General features: G+C 42.8%; 1 protein-coding gene across 1 annotated transcript in view; it reads right to left on the bottom strand.

Moving 5' to 3' along the window:
• Window positions 1-16,828, bottom strand: part of adgrv1 (adhesion G protein-coupled receptor V1) — a 167,874-nt gene that overhangs the window by 150,460 nt on the left and 586 nt on the right. Inside the window, exons 2-17 of the mRNA XM_034092068.1 lie at window positions 16,348-16,497; window positions 12,207-12,302; window positions 10,645-10,749; window positions 10,369-10,482; window positions 9,609-9,839; window positions 8,904-9,241; window positions 8,282-8,552; window positions 6,155-6,481; window positions 5,535-5,711; window positions 5,102-5,325; window positions 2,914-3,040; window positions 2,275-2,460; window positions 1,840-2,020; window positions 1,232-1,395; window positions 1,022-1,145; window positions 636-896 (exon numbers count right to left, since the gene is read on the bottom strand). Coding sequence (XP_033947959.1) covers window positions 636-896; window positions 1,022-1,145; window positions 1,232-1,395; window positions 1,840-2,020; window positions 2,275-2,460; window positions 2,914-3,040; window positions 5,102-5,325; window positions 5,535-5,711; window positions 6,155-6,481; window positions 8,282-8,552; window positions 8,904-9,241; window positions 9,609-9,839; window positions 10,369-10,482; window positions 10,645-10,749; window positions 12,207-12,302; window positions 16,348-16,497 — 3,076 coding nt within the window. The remainder of the gene's footprint in view (window positions 1-635; window positions 897-1,021; window positions 1,146-1,231; window positions 1,396-1,839; window positions 2,021-2,274; window positions 2,461-2,913; window positions 3,041-5,101; window positions 5,326-5,534; window positions 5,712-6,154; window positions 6,482-8,281; window positions 8,553-8,903; window positions 9,242-9,608; window positions 9,840-10,368; window positions 10,483-10,644; window positions 10,750-12,206; window positions 12,303-16,347; window positions 16,498-16,828) is intronic.

Genomic DNA, 16,828 nt, shown 5'->3' with positions numbered 1-16,828 from the left:
TCTACATCTCTGACCTCCTTCAGGAGTACACCCCCTCCCGCACCCTCCGCTCTTCGTCCGTAGGACTTCTCACCGTCCCAAGCTATCGCCTCAAAACCATGGGTGCTCGAGCTTTCTGCTGCTCGGCTCCCAGACTCTGGAGCACCCTGCCACATCCGACAGTCTGATTCCATAACAACATTCAAAACCCAACTGTTCAAACTGGCATGTTCTCTATAATCTGTACCCCGTGTCCTTTTGTGTCCTTCTGTGTCCTTTTGTGTCCTTTTGTAGTCAATTTCCTGTTGTTTGTCTTGTCTTACCCCGGCTGATACTTCACTAAATCCACTGTTTTAATTTGTAAGGTAAAATTGTAAATGTAAATTGTAAATCTGTAACCCTGTAAGGTGTCCTTGGGTGTTTTGAAAGGCGCCCCCCAAAATAAATGTATTATTATTATTATTATTATATGTACATATCATATTCTATTTACATGTATATTGACTTTTTGCACTACTTTTATTATTATATATGTTGCATTGTTGGAGGAGCTCGGGTCAGAAGATGTTCATTGCCATGTCCACACTGTAGCTTTGTGACAAAAAAACCTTTGAATTTGACATTTGAATTTGAATTACTAATGAGCCAGCGCTCACCAGTAGCATTGAAGAGAACGATGTAAAAGGGTTCATCAGTCTCCGGTGTGTCGTCATCTTCCACGGCCACAGAGACGTTCTTCATCCACTCCCCCTCCTCATACACCAGCAGCGTGCCATTACCCAACAAGGTGAGGTCACCTGGAGACGCGTCTCCGTACTCCACACGGTACATCACCGTGGCAACAAAGTCTGCCCGCCCTGCCCTGAGAACAGTGAAGTTGGCCACGCCCCCTTCGCGAAGATGCGTGACCACAGGTTCTGAGGAGAGGACGAGGCGCGGGAAGAAAGACAGGGAGGCGAAAAAGGAGTCACGAGTCGACCGTAGCTATAATATATCAGAATAGTATCACCTTCGTAAACTGTATCCATAACAGAACACTTACCAGAGAAGTAAATGGGGTCATCGTTCTTATTAATCTGTAAGCTGGCAGTGAGTATGTTTCCCAGTCTGGCACCACCTGTAGCATTTGACACGGTGATGGTGAAATTCTCCATGTCCTCTGGGATCTGGAATAATCAAAGTATGAGAATGACTGTGGGCATCTAACTCCAATTTGGATTGTATGCATTTTTTTATTTAGTGATCATTTTACCTCATCAGGAACAGAGAAGATAGTGAGGTTTTTGAGGAACTCCCCCTCCATGAAGGTGACGTGTCCCTGGATCGGGCTCAGGTCTCCGGACCAAGCTGGCTCCAAGACCCAGGACACCGACACCTCTCCAAACCGACCCCTGTTCCTCACCACAGGATACACCGCTGGAGGAGAATATATTTTCAAACACTTTTAAAGTCAATAACTCTTTTGTACATATTTTTATTTTGTACCACCTGTCAAGGCTTTTATTTTAAGTTAGAGCACAATAATAATGTGGTTTTCTGCAAATATTGGGGATACATTCACTAAAGGCTGAGTGAAGTGTTTTTGCTTCTTAATATCCTCAGGACCAGATCAATAATTGGACTGCATCATCCAATCAGTGGGGGTGTACAAGTTGACTGAATAACTATTTGTTCTGCTTTAATTATCCACTACAATAACATAATTAGTTATAAACACAAACTTAAATCATGTCTATCTCGTCACCCATGCAGAAAATGTTATGTGTGTCACTTCAATACGGTCAGTTTTAAGTGTCAATGAGATTGTGCTCGACACTAAAAACTGTCATTATTATCTGAAGGATTGCTACTCTAAAGTACCTCGGTGAGTCTCGTCCCCTTTGCTCTCATTGATGGCCACCGTTAGTCCTGATTGGATGAACTCAATCACGCCAAAGGGGTCGTCATTCCTCCGCACTGTGATGTTGACCTCCCGCCGGTTGCCTAGGCGACTGGGTGGAGTGCTGTGGCTACTTAGCACCACAGAGAAAGTCTCGTCCAGCTGTACGCACACACACACACACACACACACACACACACACACACACACACACACACACGAGGTTTAATGGAGAAAACACAGGTTTAAGATACACTTTAATTCAGCTCATAGCAGCAGTCTATGAATACTAATCCACTATAAGACTATCTTTAAATAATATTGACCACTTTTAGACTTGATGGACCGAGTTTAGTAGTAAGAAAAAGTTAATAAATAAATGTGAGAGGTCATTATTGAATCGACCATATCCCTACCTCAGGCACCCCATCAGGCCTCGCCACCAGCGCCACCACCACCTCTCTCTCTCCGGGTTTGAACTCCAGGATGCCCGTGGCGCCGTAGAACTCCGTGTTGTCTGAAGGCATGACGGCGTATCGCACCAGCTGTTTCAGCAGCTGGCCCTGGGCTCTGACCACGTGCAGCTCCACCGCCTCACCCTCCTAGGTACGTTTACAGATGTGACAAGACCAGAGACAAGGGACACAATTATATGATATGGATTAGATGGAACACACACCTCACAGAAGCTGTTGTTATTAGATTAGAATCGTTTCAACTTGATTGTCATTCTGGGACAGCAAAATGCAGTTAGCATCTAACCAGAGGTGCAACAAAAAACTAAAGTATATAGATCATGAACAGTATTTTTGCGCATACACATTAGTATAAATCTAGAATACATTTAAGAGCTGGTAGAAATGAAGATATTATAATGAAGACACTAGACTTAAGAAGAATGAATCACTATGGACCGTTACTGACTTTTATAATTAATAATATGAAAAATATGAGTACTCTTTACAAGCTAAAGCTGTGTGGACAGTTTGATATATTACATTTATATAGTAAGATATTTAAATTACAGATGTATAGATGACATCTTTTAGACTCACATTAATAAACCACGGGCCTCTGGACCGTGAGGAGAACTCAAAGACCCCCCCCGGGTCGTCGTTCTCCACGATGACAATCTCTCTGCTTGTGAAGCCAGCCTTCAGGATCTGATTCTCAACATTACTCCTATAACACACACACACACACACACACACACACACCACACACGCACACGCACACGCACACGCACACAGCACACACACACACACACACCACCCACACACACACCCGCGCACACACACACACACACACACACACACACACACACACCCGCACACACACACATGCATAAACAGCATGACATCATAATAGTGTTAAAGTTGTGAGAAAAGAAAGAAAGAAAACTCTTATCTTTGACACAAGGCGTGTAGTGTGTGTCGTTTGAGAGACAATAGAGAACCATTGGGAACGTTCCTGTCAACACTATGTTTCCAAAATAGCACAATAACAATGTTTAACTGTTACTGTGTTAGAGTGAAGGTCAAACATCCCAGAAAAGGTGCATAAGTTGATTTCTAGTGTTAACCACAGACAATGGTGAATTATGTCTAATAATAAATACATTGTGCAGAAAGTGTTTTCTTTGTTGTGTTTTGAGCTTCTGAAACATCAATATTTATGAAATGAGGTTAAACTAAGCTCTTTAACTCCAATCCGTGTTAAGCATTCCTTACATTGCGTGATGCGTATTCATTATCGGCCCCATATGTAGAGGTCCTGCTGTTTAAACCACTTTTAATAACAATATCAATCTACGCCGGGCCTGCCTCTTTATTGCTCGATGTGTGTGTGTGTGTGTGTGTGTGTGTGTGTGTGTGTGTGTGTGTGTGTGTGTGTGTGTGTGTGTGTGTGTGTGTGTGTGTGTGTGTGTGTGTGTGTGTGTGTGTGTGTGTGTGTGTGTGTGTGTGTGTGTTGAGAACATTGAAGGCAAGTAAGCATCACATAACGGGTAAATTAGAGACAAAGACATGACAGAATGCAGCACTCCAAACAAGCGCTCACAGCCAAGGCACTGACGTCTTTAAAGCGCTGCACAATCAGGCCTGGTTAAATTAGAGCGGAACACATAAAGAAGATTCTCTATTTACTCCCAACATCCACTCTCTTTTGGGTTCCCTTTTTTCACACCATCACTAAACCCCCCCACCCTAAACCCAGAGCCCCTCATCCCCACGTCAACCAAAGGGCCCAGAAATCCTGAAGTGGGCCCTTCTCTGAAAAACAAAGTCTTGATTCACGCCACACAAAAGGCCCGGGTTCATTCCACTCTCTACTTACCCGAAGTACACTATAAAGCGTGCAGTCTCCACCCTGCGGGGGAGGAGTGGGAGGGAGAGAGAGCTGCCGTTCTCATCAGAGCAACAGATGAACCCCCCCCCCAAACCACAAATACACACATATCTCCAGAAAACCAACGCAGAGATGGGATGAGATAGCACCCACACATCCTTCCCATACAGTTGGCTCTACAACTTAAATGATACCAGCTGCCAAACATTATTGTATTACAATTAATATTATAAACCAGGAGGGTCTAATATGCATTAATAATAATGGACAAAATAAACAATTACCGTACTTTTCGGACTATAAGCCGCGACTTTTTTCCCCATTTTTTTTTGTACAGCTAACGGCCACTAGGGAACCTCCTAAATCTATGGATTTTACAGGTAAAATTAACCACCTTTAACTCTATGGGCTCTAGGACCGGTCCGCGCCCGCCACCTCTAAGGGGCGGGCTCCAGCAGGAAAAGCTGGAGGCCGGAAAAGAGTGAGACAGGTAGCGCGCCAAAGTAAAAGTGGAACCGAGAGACAGAACGAGAGCAAGACAGACGGACAATTTAGCTGCTGCGGCTTATATGCAGGTGCGCTTTATAGTCCGAAAAGTACGGTATTATTGTGCTTAAAGATGACTTTTGTCTTGATCCATTTTTAAGTTTCTTGTTTTATTTAAAATGTCTTCCGTCTGTACTTCCTGTCTTTTCCTGTTTGATGTATTGTCTGTCTTGGACTTATTCGTTTCCATGCTTTAATGTTCAAAAAGGTATTATTTTATATAAACACCGATATATCACACTACTGGAACCCCAGATGTCTTAAAATTAAAGCATTTTTCTGTTGTATGTTAACGCCTCCTCCCCTGCTCCACTTTCCATGACAACTTTCCCTGGAGTTTTATATCCCTACCTGTCCAGAGTTAGCAGTAAGGTCTCGTTGACTTCTGGGATGTTGTCGGCCATGATGGTGAAGTTGAAGGAGGCATCGCTCTGCCCGGAGAGGAAGACCACAGAGCCGCTCAGAGGCTCCAGGTCCTTCACAGTTATATCCGCACGATTGTCTCCGATAGGTTGAAGACTCCAGAAGACTTTAGCCTGACCGTCTGTCCCGTCACGACGCAGGGGAAGGCTTACCTGCAGCACCAAAGACATGGTCACCAAAGATATTAGGGAAAGGTTTTGACCAAATGATACCGATGTAGACAATTAAACTACACTATGTACCAAATGTAACACCGTAAAGTTAAATCAAATCATCTAACAATTTAGTCATATGCAGTTTTAGGGTTAGGTTTATGGAAAGCCATAAGAGCCATGTCAACTGGTAGAGGGTCATGTCTTACTGTGCTGGTATTGCGGTCCTCTGGTTCATAGACCACCACTGTGGTGTTACTTGTAAAGCCGATTTCCCCGTTAGCGATGTCAGGGGTGACCGTCAACGTCAGGTTTAGAGGTCCCCCAAACCTCGGGCTGTGTGAGTGAATCATAGGTCTGATATCAACCAGCTCCACAGTGTTCAACTAGGAGACACAGATGAAGAAACTCAATTATTAAAAGGCTCACATCGGTAGCATAATAAATCAAAATGTAGCTACTTCTTAACCAAGGTCCTTTATGTCTTATCGCTTTTAAATACGTCGTCTTTGTTATATTCACGTAAAAGTGTTTGACTGACGGTTCAGAATGTGAAGGAGGCTTTTCTTGTTCCTTTTTCTTGCTTGCTTGAGGAGCTAGGTGGTGTTGTTGCGTTGGACAGTCGGGCAAATCCCATAGCAACATGCCAGATCTAAGTGCCAGTGTCAAACCATTCACACATGCAAATGAGGCACTTCAAGCTCGGATGGCACTGATTTAGCCATTAAGTGAAAAAAGAGCACATCTTTGCCTGGTTTGCAATAAGAAATGATGTCATTAAAAGAGAAAATAAAGATATATAAGCCAATATTTCATCCAGCATTGTTACCTGTATGAGGAAATGAGCTCCATTCTGCAGAAAGGCATCGTTCCTGATCGGCAGTATGACGTGCACCATCCGTTTGAGTGAAAACAGGACGTTAACAGTTTTGCTAACATTTAGAACCCGGTCCCGGGATAGTGCTGGGTCGATCGGGCCCGCAGGGATGTAGAGGGCGGTGAGGGTCAAAGACACATTACCCAGTGTACCACCGTCACGCAGGAAGTGAAGCGACAGGAAGCGGCCCTCAGGTTGGCTCTGGATGCTTTGCTCTTTGGCCGGGTCGAACCGAAAGAGCCCGTAGACATCGTCACTGTCCTGGATGTAGAACACCATCTGTTGGGCAGAGCGGAGGGACATCAGAACAAAGAGTAGAAAGGAAAACAACAAATTGGAAAAAAGAAATAGGCATATCATATGTTACATTCAAACTGAGAGAATGAATAAAAACACATTGTGAGTCTCTTGACCTTAACCTTGCCACTTATTGAAGTTGAAGAAAAAGATGAGCCTTGATTGATCCCCTACTTTTTTCCCCCTGGTTTGAATTTACACAGAACAGTAAATACACACATGCATCGGAGGTATGCAAAGCTGGAGTTTCTGTGGCTTGCTCAAGGGCACCTCGGCAGTGCCCAGGAGGTGACTCGGCACTTCTCTAGCTACGAGTCCACACACCGTATTTATTTGCTCGGATTAGGACTTGAACCAAGTCCCTACCGACTGAGCCACTGCCTCAAATGGTCCCTGTTGTCTGTCTGACATTTCCACACAACAAAATGTCCATCAAGTGCACGCTAGCATCGAAGCCAAAAAAAAAAGTTAATGTTTAAATTGAGCTAAAAATAGCTTCACTTCACACGTTTTCTTCCAGTCGAGGCACTGCAGGGAGGAGGAAGGTGATATATATTTAGGGTGGCAGGGGGTAATTGACATGAAGCCCACATTTACCATCAATTACTGATTTTGTTGTGCATCCTGTTGCTGTGTAACCAAGACTGTATCAGCAAAAGAAGAAAGTAGAGGTGAGGAACAGAGAGAGGAAAGAATATAAGTGAGACTTAACGTAGTAAAAATAAAGAGCCCTGAGCTAACTTTAGAGAAGCATCCTCTTTAATTAACTCTGCTAAGATGGATAGAGTCGTTTTTAATGAGCATTTAAACTCAGGCTCACTCATTTCCCTGCATCCTACCCTGATGCGTTGCCTGGCGTGCTCACACTAGCCGATTTACTGCTCTGTCGGTTAAATATCTTAGAGTTCATTTCAATTAGCACTGATTAACTTGTCCCTCTGTTAGAATGGTTTATGTGTTCCTCAAGGTATTTTCTGCTGAGTCATCTCTTTGTGCACAGGTGGTAAACAGACCCCACAACTTCAGGTGGTGATCTGGTGTGTGTGTGTGTGTGTGCACACGTGATGTCTCATCTCATGCCTTCAATATAAACACGGCTTAGATCTGCCCACTGCTTTAACACATGGCCAAGAGGCTTGGACAAAGATGGGAGCTATAAAAAACCTGTCGCCACTTTGCCCACGCTTTCTAAAAAAGAACACACACACACACACACACAGAGGGCCGGCTGTTTCCGCTTTGTTTTGCTGCAGCCACATCGAGGGAACACCCACAGCGCAAAGTGACACACTGTAAGAGTTTGACTTTTGAAGAATGTGCCAAGTTTGCCACTGTACTTACAGTAGGTCACACACAAGCATTCACACGTGCACAACATGTGGAGGATGTGTTCGGGAACAAGTGCAGCATTGTGTCTCTCCCTGTTACAAACACATTATAGTAACACAATAAATAAACTAAATGCATGTCACGGCATTCGTTTATCAGGATACAGAGAAAGGTAACTTTTCTCTATTAAAGAGAAAAATCGGATTACTGGTTCATGGTTACGCATTAATGCACTTATTTTTATACAGTAGAAAATAGTATACTGAGTACATAAGAGCATAAGCTGGGCAATATGTTTGATAAAAACTATCTTGGTTTCTTCTTTTCCTCTTCACAGCTCCTCCCATCTGTCTCCCCCTTCAGCTCTGCCTCTCAAATAAAAGCACTGGCGACTCTCTGTCTTCATTGAAGAGACAGAGGAATTGGCATATCAAAGGTCTCCTCAACACTGACCTCCATTGGTTCGTCGACTTCCACATTTCCTGTCGTGGTGTTGCGCAGCAGCTTGAGGAGGAAAGCCTCTGCTTCTTCAGGCAGATCATCCCCCACGATGTCGAGAGGAATCACAGCCGTCACCTGGCCGGCAGCGAACCTCACCGTCCCCGCTGCAGGCGTCAAATCATCTGAAACTGGGGAGGGGTCGCTGGAGTTTCTCGAGATGGACCAGTTTGCAGACACGGCCCCATAGCTGCCTCCATTTCTAACAACAATGAGGCCTTCAAATCTAGAGGGGACGATAGAAGATGGTTAAATCCAATCCAACTTTATTTATATAGCACTTTAAAAACCTTTAGACCAAAGTGCTGTACAGAGAGATAAGCTCACACAACATTATATAAATACATTTAAAATACAAGATACGAACACAAAACAAACCAGGAAAAACGTAATAATTAAAAAAATAAATAACAGCCATATAATAAAAACAATAGACCACTGAAAGCAAATAAAAGCGACAATCTACTTGTTTCTGAATGCCAAGGAGAAGAGGTGGGTTTTAAGACGGGATTTAAAGATGTTTCCATATGATACAACACAAATGTCGTCAGAGTAAGACACATTGTAAGGTATCCACCTCCGTGTCAGGTCTTCATTGATGGCGATTGGCTGAATGGCTGCGCTGCTGCTGATTGACAGCACACCGTTAGGCTTGTCATTGGGCTCGATGGTCACGAGCACAGCATTGGGTGAAACCAGCACGGCGTCCCCTCTGAGGCTTTCTTCCAGCAGCACCAGGTGGAAGGACTCTGCGATTTCTGGCACGGCGTCATCGGTGATTTTGAACAGCAGGCTGGCAGTGTAGACAAACGGGGGGAATGTCAGCGTCCTGACGGGCTGCAGGTCGAGGAAATCCACATCTGGTGAGGCGCTGCCCTGTCCTCCACCGCTCACCACCATGTAATCCACAGAGACCTGAGGACAGAATAGTTGTTCATAATTATTCAAAGTCAACTTGATTGTCAATCTTTCAGTTTGTGTGCACAGACAGAGAGATCAAAATACCGTTTCCCACAATCCCGAATACAAAAACATATGTATGCAAATATATGCAAATATGTTGTATATACACAATCAAAGACATATTTATATATATATATCCACGCATTAAGACCTAAATAGATATGATATACATAATGGTAAATTGTATACTAATGCTGCATAAAAAAACAAAATGGAGTAGTGCAATACTAGTAATTTTCTTCCAAATTCTGCAGCCTCATTGTATACTTTTTGAGTTCAATCTATAGGTAAAAGAATACACATATTGAGAGAAAGGAACCTCGGTGTCCTCGGAGCCAATGAGCGGCCCGTCCTCAGTCAGCCGCCCGCGGGTCACATTGAGGGCGATGACTCCAGCGGACTCTTGCACCGCCATGACAGAGTGGGAGAATCTCAGCGGGCTGTCGTTACGCCGGATCCTCAGCTGGACGCTGCTGGCGTTGGACCTGAGGAGAGCTCCACCTGCCACGCCTGTCAGCCTGACCGAAAACACTTCATCATCCTCTGGGATCTGGCCGATACGAAAAGGAAAAGCATTCACGTACAATTGATCATTGTATGTTTAAAAGCTCTGAATAACTCTGAATGTTCCTCTTTAGTACAGCGTACAGTTAGGACTGGTTTTAATCTCCCTTTTAATCATCCTCATTCATTTTATGGAATTGTAATTACTGTATTCTAAGTGTATGTGTGTCATTGTGTTTTGTACCCATTCATTGGTATTTTCACATGTATCTTGTCATGTTACTATATTCTCAGTTGTTTTTACATTATCATTCATGTTTGTTGATTTGTGAAGCCCTCTGAAAACAATGTGTTTTGTGATATGGGGATATATTAATACATTTTAATAGAATTGAATAAGTAAAATCTGCTTGCTCCTATCAGACTTTGACAATTGAACATCCATCAGGGTAACGTAGATAATGATATTTTGTAAATGCAACAATACATGTTCAAAATACAACCAATCAAAATCTCTCCTGATATATGAAAAATAACCAAACAGTATATGGTTTAGTTCAGAGCTCGGTCAGTACCTGGTCATCCTTGATGAGGATGCTGAAGTGCACCACAGCCTGTCCCACAGGAATGGTGATGTTCCCCCTGTCTGGACTGAGGTCCTCAATGGCGGGGTTTGGACCTTCAGAGATCTGAACAGGAAGTGTGAGACCCACAATAATGTTTTACATGGACATTTAAATGTAATGTACTTACATTACGTGTGTTTGATTAACCTGTTATTTTCTAATATATGGTCATGTGCAATAATCACAAGTCTATGTTTGTGTACAGTCAGGGCACGGCCCTCTCACCTCATAGTTGACAGTCACAGTCCCAAATGTTCCTTTTTCTCTGATCAGGGTGAAAGGCACAAAATGGCTCCTTCCTCTTGGTTCATCGACTACAACCTCTTCAGTCTGAGATGAAGAGGGGGGGGGGGGGGGGGCAGTGAAACAGGCAATACCAATAAGTCATATTTAATTAACTGTTTTGTATTCACTATAAAAATACAATAAAGTATGAAACAAAGCAACACACCCAATCCTTTATAAGAGAATATTTGATTTAATTTGACTTTATTTTGAGTTGTTCTAACAGTGTTTATGTTTTGTGGTCAGTGTTTTTACTTTTGTTCCTTCTACACATAACTATAAATGCTTCTCATTTCGCATGATAGTAATCACATAATGTATAATGTTTATATGGTTACATTTATAAATGTATTAGATATTTAATGTGATATTGTATGTAGAACCTTGGCAGCAGTACTTAATATACACATTTTAAAAATAATTAATTAAAAGAGACAAAGGAGCGTGATCAAAGCTATATATGCAGCAGACAAAACTATATCCCATGGCAACAGAGAGTAAATAAAACATTCAATCTCACTATTGTTTGAAGTCTTTATCGTGGTCTTAACATTTGAAAGTTAAATCCCCTTTTCTTTTTAAACACAATACCCGTTGTATTTTCCAAAACCAAAGAAATTCAAGAGGAAAACAAAAGAAGAAGAAAATAAACGGCATAAAGGAATTAATTTAGCGCTCTAACAGAAACACTCGTCCCGATGCCAGGAGGCCTTTATTGATTCTGAGCAAAGCCAAATCATTATCCAGCATCCGAGTCCATCTGGGGGTAGCAGGGCAAACTGTTATACCACGCTGCCATGGAAACGCTAAAAACTTCCCCTGATAAGTGAATCCAGGGAGTTCTGTGGCTTTAATTACCCCCAGGATCCACAACCACGAGAGGGTCAATTCTCCCACAACCACAAGCATGAGTAAACCCCATAATGCAGCAGTGGTTCCAAATAACTCCACCCGCAACCCTTTACTTACTACTACTTACTAACATGGTAATTACCCACAAATATAAGTGCATGGTTATGGTGAAGTTGCAGGTTAATGTGGCAAAAAAAATCTGATACAGTGTGGCGCAAAATGACTGGAGAAGGATTCATATTTTAAAATACAGAAAAAGGGATATAATTTTTTCATTGATAAATGTTTGCAAGAAATGTTTTTTAGAGGTGTCAGAAAAACACTATATCAATGAAATGAAATTATAAAAAAATCAACATATTTATTTTATAACAATATCATATATTTAATTTCATTGTTATTTGTATCATCATTGTTCATTGTTATTGTTATCATCATCAGTATTATTATCATTTAAAAGGCGTCCCATTCTCAAATAATGTACTCAAAGCTTGTGTTGTTCACACATTTGCATTATTATACCATTTAATGATCGATGATGAATTGATGTAGGATTAATTATAGTTAGAAATACGTGATTCACTTTAAAAGACGAGACAAAAGTGAAGAAAGAAATGAACACAAGATGTGTTTGGATGACGGTTTCTTACTGAGTTGAAGGCGATTATTCCAAAGGCGTTGTCGTTGGACAGGATGGTGATGGTTGCCTTGCTTGGTGTTCCCACTGCCACACCATTAGAGGAGCTCTGGAAGGCAGGGAGAATTGAAATGGTCAGATGAAACCAAGCCTTACAGTATGTACCTGAATGCATCCTAACCTCCCACTGACACTTGGGGTCATGTGAAAAACCAGAACGCCAGCATTACCCGTTGTCTTTACTTAATTTCTGTGCTCCCACTGAGGGTCCCCGGTGAGAGGGGACAAAGACAGGAAGTGCTGCTCTCAGCCTGCTTGGTTTGTCAGGTTAGCTCACAGCGGGACGCCTCTTCAGGGCCGGTGCTCTGTGACTCGGCACTAAGACCTGAGAAACTTCACCAGGCTTACAATCACACGGCGCCTTCAGCAAAACACCATGTGAGATTTTAACTTGAGAAAAAGAACCAAAAACGTGCAAAGAGAGTTTCCACTTTTCTGAAGACCATTAAAAAGAAAAACCACAGCCTTGTTATTTGGTGCAACTTCCCAAGATTTCTGCAATTGAGCAACATTTTTACAAGCATCGCATGACTAAGCTGTCCTTTCATTGGAGCTGAAGTGAAAAATACATTAACCAAAACTTTAAAGGTCCCCTATTATACTTTTTTTCTTTTTCTCAGATATACAAAATATGTCTCTGAAGTGATTGGCTCGAACCTTTATATATACATGGCTCGAACCACCAAACAGATCATTGCAGCTTTACCCATAATCCCCTCTGTTTCAGCCCTGTGCTGAAACAGAGTGCTGATCCTCTGTCTGTTACTTTAGATGAAAATAAAGAGCCCCTCCCCTCTGAGAGATATGTGGTTAAAAAGAACACAATGGTGCTCGAGTACCTCATTCACACCAACGGTGTTTCAGGGCCGGTTCGGAGCTGGAGCTTGAAAAGCACCGGGTTTTCCTGTTCACACTGCAGCGGAGCAGCCTCTTAGCTCCGGAATCCGGTTCGTTTCAAGCACCAACAATTTTTCCGGCTAGAACAAAAGCACCGCATACGTCACGCTTACGTCGAGGCGGGGGCAGATCAACTCCTGAACAACAACAACAAGCCGGCGTTTTATCCAGTTTGTACACAACGATGGAGAAACTTAACAAGCAGCAGTGGTCCACTGAAGAGACCAGCTACTTACTGGGAATCTGGTCTTCTGAAGAGGTACAGAGGAAGCTGGAGCACAATCGGCCATTGTTGTTGTTGTCGGTGTGAGCTGAGGGGTTTCCGCACGGTTTGGCTTTATGAAGCAGGCACGCAAACGGTTACGCAGCACCAGTCGGACTCTGGGCGGTGTGAAAAGAGCCGGAGCTAAACCGAAGAACCGGTTCTGAACCTGAAAAGCTCTAGCACGGAGCTTTAACTGGAGTTGCGTTGGTGTGAATGGTGCTCTAGGAGGAGATTCAGGTGATAAGGTGGGGGGGGGGGGGTACCTTGGTTGCTGATTGGCTAATGGCTACACAAGCCAAAACATCGTTATGACATCATAAAGTGGCCAAAATCTGATCAGCTCATTTTCAGACAGGTTTTTATAGAAATGGATCAAAAAGAGAGAGAATCTTTGTTCCTGAGACTTTCAGAATCTCTTTCCACAGAGGGGACACATGTTGATGTAGAAGAGACATGAAGAAGAGGGGACACATGTTGATGTAGAAGAGACATGAAGAAGAGGGGACACGTGTTGATGTAGAAGAGACATGAAGAAGAGGGGACACATGTTGATGTAGAAGAGACATGAAGAAGAGGGGACACATGTTGATGTAGAAGAGACATGAAGAAGAGGGGACACGTGTTGATGTAGAAGAGACATGAAGAAGAGGGGACACATGTTGATGTAGAAGAGACATGAAGAAGAGGGGACACATGTTGATGTAGAAGAGACATGAAGAAGAGGGGACACGTGTTGATGTAGAAGAGACATGAAGAAGAGGGGACACATGTTGATGTAGAAGAGACATGAAGAAGAGGGGACACATGTTGATGTAGAAGAGACATGAAGAAGAGGGGACACATGTTGATGTAGAAGAGACATGAAGAAGAGGGGACACATGTTGATGAAGAAGAGGGGACACATGTTGATGTAGAAGAGACATGAAGAAGAGGGGACACATGTTGATGTAGAGGAGACATGAAGAAGTGGATTTTGCATAAATAGGTGACCTTTAAAATCCCTTTGCAACAAAACTAACATACGTGCCTAGGATAATTAGTATATGTGCTGCAATGAGACGTTTGACTAAGTATGATAAACATACACTTTATTTTCCTCCAGAGTCCAATTAAAGGCTCCAAGCAAAACAACTGTATGCAAGTGATTGGCATTCTAAGGTGAAAGCAGACACAGGAGACAACGAATAAAAAGAAAGGGCTTAGGCCTCTTGCGTTTATCCCTCTATTCAAACACGGCTTTTCCAGCTGTAGCAGAGCTTTCTTTAGCAGCTGAGCTGTTGTAGCGGTCAACTCACAGACACTGAATCCACACGCTGCCACAAAGCCAAGACACTGACCGAGCCAGGAAGCTGCTCACACACTTACCGAACCTTAACCCTAACAATCACATTCAAATAAGGAGTGATTCAAACAGACTTAAAAAGCCAGGATTGTAACACACAGGTAACTTATCATGAACTCTGCAGCCACTGCTCTTATATGCTCTGACTCACTGTGTGTTTTGTGAAATAATATTATATTTGATTTCGGTCAAAATATAATATTTGTAACCCTGAAGAGTCAGAGCCTCACCAGCCATGAACCTCACTGCAGAAGCTTACATATAGACATCTGACTTTTTTGTGCCCCACCACTTTTGTACATATAGAAACGCCACTGAGTATTCATATTTGAATTAAAACGAATAGTAGCAGGTTTTAAACTGTCAGAAATGATAAATGAACCCTGATCAACCCTCTATTTCCAACTTGCACTTGATGCATGACACCCCTTGTAGTGCACATCCATCCTCCAGACAGGCCTTCGGTAAACTGATAGGGTAGCATTTGGCAAAAGCTTTGTTTCCTCTGTAGTGTAAACAGCAGGGCTAAGTGGGCCTCATCTGGTCTTTCACTTTGGTAGCACGCTAAATACGGGCTCGCGCTACTGGATTTGAACCAGATGTCACAAAAATGCAGCGTCAAATTGAAAATGTTTTGAAGAAAGTCACTCTTGCTGACAGCTGTTCGGAGTTGTTGTTGTTCGTTTTGTGGACTTAAATCGCTGATTCACATCGACCTTTGTCTTTGGTCTTTTAGTGAGGGATGAGACAGGCAGACAGCAGGACCAGCTCCCAGCTCATCAATCACACCTGACAGCTAAAGGCTTCGTGAAACCATGGAGACAGTCTCTAGGTGTGAGGCATCCTGGGCTTGGATGGTGATTCAATTGATCATTTATCATTTACAATGTTTACCCATTAAGAAACAAGTTCACTTTCAAAGGTCTAAATCTGTTGTATACCCTAACCCTAACGCCAACACAAATGCTAATGCTAATGCTAACCCTAAATATAAGACTGTAATGTTCTTGTTTTAAATCTTTTTTACAACAGTAACTGGACAAAGTGAAAGAGGTTTTATTTAAATGGAGTTGTAAATCCATTCATTCATTGTAACAGACTGAGCTTTCATCAACAATAGAGTGTCAATTGCAATGGCGAACACACGACATACAGAAATGAAATCCTCGGAACGGACATGCCCATTGAAGTGAATGGGGACGGTGAATAAGGGAATCACTTTAATCTTCTGTGTGGTGGGGCTGTGGCTGTCAAAGTTAGTTTCTGCTCACAAAGGTGTCTTTTAGTGGGGAACAACATTTAGCCCCACCCAGACCAGCCCTGGAGAAGCCCTGTGGGGCACACACATCAAAGACCCTGGAGCTCAGACTCTCCCAGGCTTACTGTGGTCTTGGTCCCCACTCTCTATTGCTTAGGAGATGGGGTGAGGGTTAAAGACGGTCAGGCAGGGGCAGAATTAAAGCACTTTGTGGGAAGGAAACTTCGTGTTGCAGAGAGAAGGGACTGAGGAGGAAAGTGAGTCAATCCAAAAACCATGAAAGAAAACCAAATCCAGTTCAAAGACATTGCGAACAAACAAAAGGGAATTACCTGTAATCTAAGGTTGAAGGTAAAGGTCTCATCGGCTTCTGGCAGGTTGTCATCTTTCACAGCGATGAAGATGGTCTTACTGGACTCAGTGGACAGCAGGAAGGCTGCCGCATTAATGGATTCAAAATCCCCTGTGTCCACTCCCTCAAGCTGGGGAAACAAGAAAAGACTCAAATCGATTAATCACTACTGAAATGAACAAAGATTCCTGTTTCTTTTGTGAATCTTTGTCGGTTTTAAGTACTTTTTGCATCCATTTGACGGTGGTAAATGAAGACAGGAAAGATGGAAAGAATGTGGCACAGTAGATGAAAGGTTGATGTGAATTTAAGATGCAGCAGGTACATGACTTTTTCCTTGAATAGGCATGCCTTGGCTTGAGGTTTTTGACCGTTTCATCTCTTCCCAACAGCAGATAAGTATGTTTACACGTCTCTTAATAAGTTTCAATTTGATCCTCAGTTCTGTCTTTCCCCATTAG

Source organism: Pseudochaenichthys georgianus, chromosome 9, assembly GCF_902827115.2.
Source record: "Pseudochaenichthys georgianus chromosome 9, fPseGeo1.2, whole genome shotgun sequence".
Taxonomy (NCBI): Eukaryota; Metazoa; Chordata; class Actinopteri; order Perciformes; family Channichthyidae; genus Pseudochaenichthys; species Pseudochaenichthys georgianus.
The sequence above is the reverse complement of the archived record's forward strand: the minus strand, read 5'-3'. Positions and strand labels throughout refer to the sequence as shown.